This window comes from Solanum pennellii, chromosome 1 (genome assembly GCF_001406875.1).
Source record: "Solanum pennellii chromosome 1, SPENNV200".
Taxonomy (NCBI): domain Eukaryota; kingdom Viridiplantae; phylum Streptophyta; class Magnoliopsida; order Solanales; family Solanaceae; genus Solanum; species Solanum pennellii.
The window spans coordinates 86,841,901-86,844,806 of record NC_028637.1 but is presented as its reverse complement, the minus strand read 5'-3'; the positions used below and the strand labels follow the sequence as shown (position 1 = coordinate 86,844,806).

At 32.2% G+C, this 2,906-nt stretch overlaps 1 protein-coding gene across 1 annotated transcript in view; it reads right to left on the bottom strand.

Annotated features, from left to right (window-relative positions):
- Positions 1–1,758, bottom strand: part of LOC107031818 — a 4,871-nt gene extending 3,113 nt beyond the window's left edge. Inside the window, exons 1-4 of the mRNA XM_015233298.2 lie at positions 1,322–1,758; positions 1,008–1,199; positions 735–900; positions 247–648 (exon numbers count right to left, since the gene is read on the bottom strand). Coding sequence (XP_015088784.2) covers positions 247–648; positions 735–900; positions 1,008–1,199; positions 1,322–1,690 — 1,129 coding nt within the window. The 5' untranslated portion in view covers positions 1,691–1,758. The remainder of the gene's footprint in view (positions 1–246; positions 649–734; positions 901–1,007; positions 1,200–1,321) is intronic.
- Positions 1,759–2,906: the final 1,148 nt, after the last annotated feature.

Sequence of the window (2,906 nt, the reverse complement as noted above, 5' to 3'; positions counted from 1 at the left end):
TTTGCTGTTAATATCATGAAGTCACCATCAAATAGTTAAACATATGACATGTATATTGCCACAATTTTCTTTTCTTATTTTCAAACAATAAAAATAACTTACATGAAATTAATAAATCAGGAATCACCTCACAAAATCACGGAAAATTAAAGACATAGGATAGGAATAATAAATAAAAGAGACTCATGTTGTACACTTTTGTGACAACATATACATATGATGATATAATAATAGGTTATAATTAGTTTTTGACGCGACAATTCTTCCTGATTTCTCCAGAATTTCCAGTAAGGAGTTCAATGGCTCCCATTTTCTTCATGGATTTCGCAAACTCGGAAAAGAAAGTGTTATCATCTTGCAATTTCTTGATGACAATGACTGAGTCTTTGTCATTGAGAAGTGCAGCATCAGATTGGAACAACCCTTTGTTTTGATTAATAAGAATGTTGAAATAATTGCTATCAAATGAAGTTGAACTCATAGGGTCCATTTCAACAATTGTAGCTGGATTGGCTGGATTTGGGCATACATCTTTCAAATCTTTAGCATATGTAGCATTGAGAGATGGATCCATGTCACCTTTGCCACTGAAATTGAAAAGTCTCCTTGAGAATGCTCCACAATGAGCAACACCAATTGTGTGAGCACCTATCCATGTATAATACATGAAGTATATTAGTATCACTCATGGATTTAACGTGTATACACTGACAGTATAGACATATAATATTTACCTGATAATGCAACGAGATCATCGACATTTAGGCCTTTGTTTGCAAAGATTTGTTTTAGGGTTGCAAAATCTGAGAATGGTGAAGGTAAGTTTCCATTCACATTACTTGCAAGGGAAACAAATCCATCTTTTCTTCCAGTCTCCACTTCCCACATTGAAGTTTTAAACTGCATGCAAAGAGTAATTATTTATATATATACTAAGTGGATTTTCTTAATAAAAATATCTATGAATAGACCTCCCTTTGTAAATATATGGAGATGTAACTACTTACAGGATAAGAAACAGCATCACGAGCAACTAGAGCTAAAATGTCAGCACAAGAAACAATGCCGGGACATTTAGCCTCAACTTCTCGCTTGATATCATCAATTACTTCGAAACCAGCCAAAGAGAGATTTGGCCTAGCCTCCTTCTCTGAATCATCTGAACCAACTTTGTCTAGCAATATGGATGCATCACACCCCTATTTATAAATTTGCATAATGTCAGGACATAAATTAACGTAACTATCATGTCAGTGTACATAACTTAAATCCTATTACGAAATAACATGTGCATGGTATAGTAATTCTAATCACTACATACCTTAACGAAACAATCATGGTAGTGGATTCGAAGCAATTTAGCACCCAAGGTAGGGTCTTGTGCAACTTTGCTCCAAGTGATATCTCTAATAAGTTGTTCAACATTTGGACAATGAGTGCTTTGATAGTAGTTCTTTCGTGGTACATTTGAGTTCCTTGGACCCCAAACATTCTTGAGTGCATCCCAAGCATTGCTTAAACCCCAAGCCTTCCTTTCACCATATTCTTCATTCCTTGGAACGTCTTCGTCGTTCCTTGCACCCCAAGTACTCTTTCTTGAATAGTCTTCATTCTTTGCATCATCCCAAGCAACTCCACCAACAACAAGACATAGAAAAACAAGACAAGTTAGTACTAATTGACTTCTCATTTTGTCTTAATTCTTAGCTAGGAATTAAGTGAAAGACTTAAACCCTAATTAGAATGATCAATTAAGATGATGAAGAAGCAAATTGATGGCTTAAACCTCAATAAGAGCTTTCCTTTTATAGGCAATGAAAGATATATAAAAATAATTTGTTTAGTGTGTCGTGTGGAGCTTAATTATTATCTTCTCAAAAGTCTCCTAAAATATACACTAATACTAGTACTAATTGGTAATCACCGGCCATTTCACGTTGAGCTTAGGGTACTCGATTGCTCCATTTCAATATTTAAATTTTTAGAAAATAACCTTTCTTTCAAAAATTAAGGAAGTTTTTTTTCAAAACTCTAGTTCATCCTTCAATATTTTTTTTCTTACCTTATTATGTGCCTCATGCCCGCCCGCCCCTCTCCCCCTTCCAAAAAAAATAAAAATAATTAATCTTCTTATTTTTAAAATTTCAAATATTTTTTCACCCTTGCTCCCAAACCAGCCCACTCCCCCAAACAAAAAATATAAATACTTTTATTTTTGAAAAGTAATTTCACAATTTTAAATTTTTTATTTATGCCACCCCTCAATCCCCTCTCACGCCACCTCATCAATATTTTTTTTGAAAAAAAAAACTTATTTTTGAAAAATATTTCACAGTCGGAAGTCTGGGTTAGGTTCTGAGTCAAATCTCAGGATCAAATTTTGGAACGATTATAGGGATCTTGAATAATATTTTCNACTAAAATTTTACTTTATATGCCTTCTGTCTAGGAATGTACAATGGACGGGTTGATTCAGGTTTTTCAAATATCAAATCAAATCATTTGTGTCAGATTTTTAAATTTATAAACCAAACCAAAATAATAAAACTCGGGTTTACCAACCTCAGGTATTTTTTCGGATTTTTTTGGGGTTTTTGAATTATTCCGCTAAAGTATTTATTCAAACACATAATTTATTCGTATTTCAGATATTTCTTCAATCCTACAAAAATATAGCTACCTAAGGTGTTTCTTAAGAACATAACACAAACGATAATATCATGAATGATACTAAATATAAAAAAAAAATACAAAAATAATGAAATTGCGTAAAATAAATATTGCAAATTAACAAGTTATAGTGAAAATGATCATGATTTAAAAGTACTAAATCATGCTAAAATAAGTTTAATAAGTATTAGTTACATGACTAAATATTATAGGAAATTAAAATTAGATTATCTATT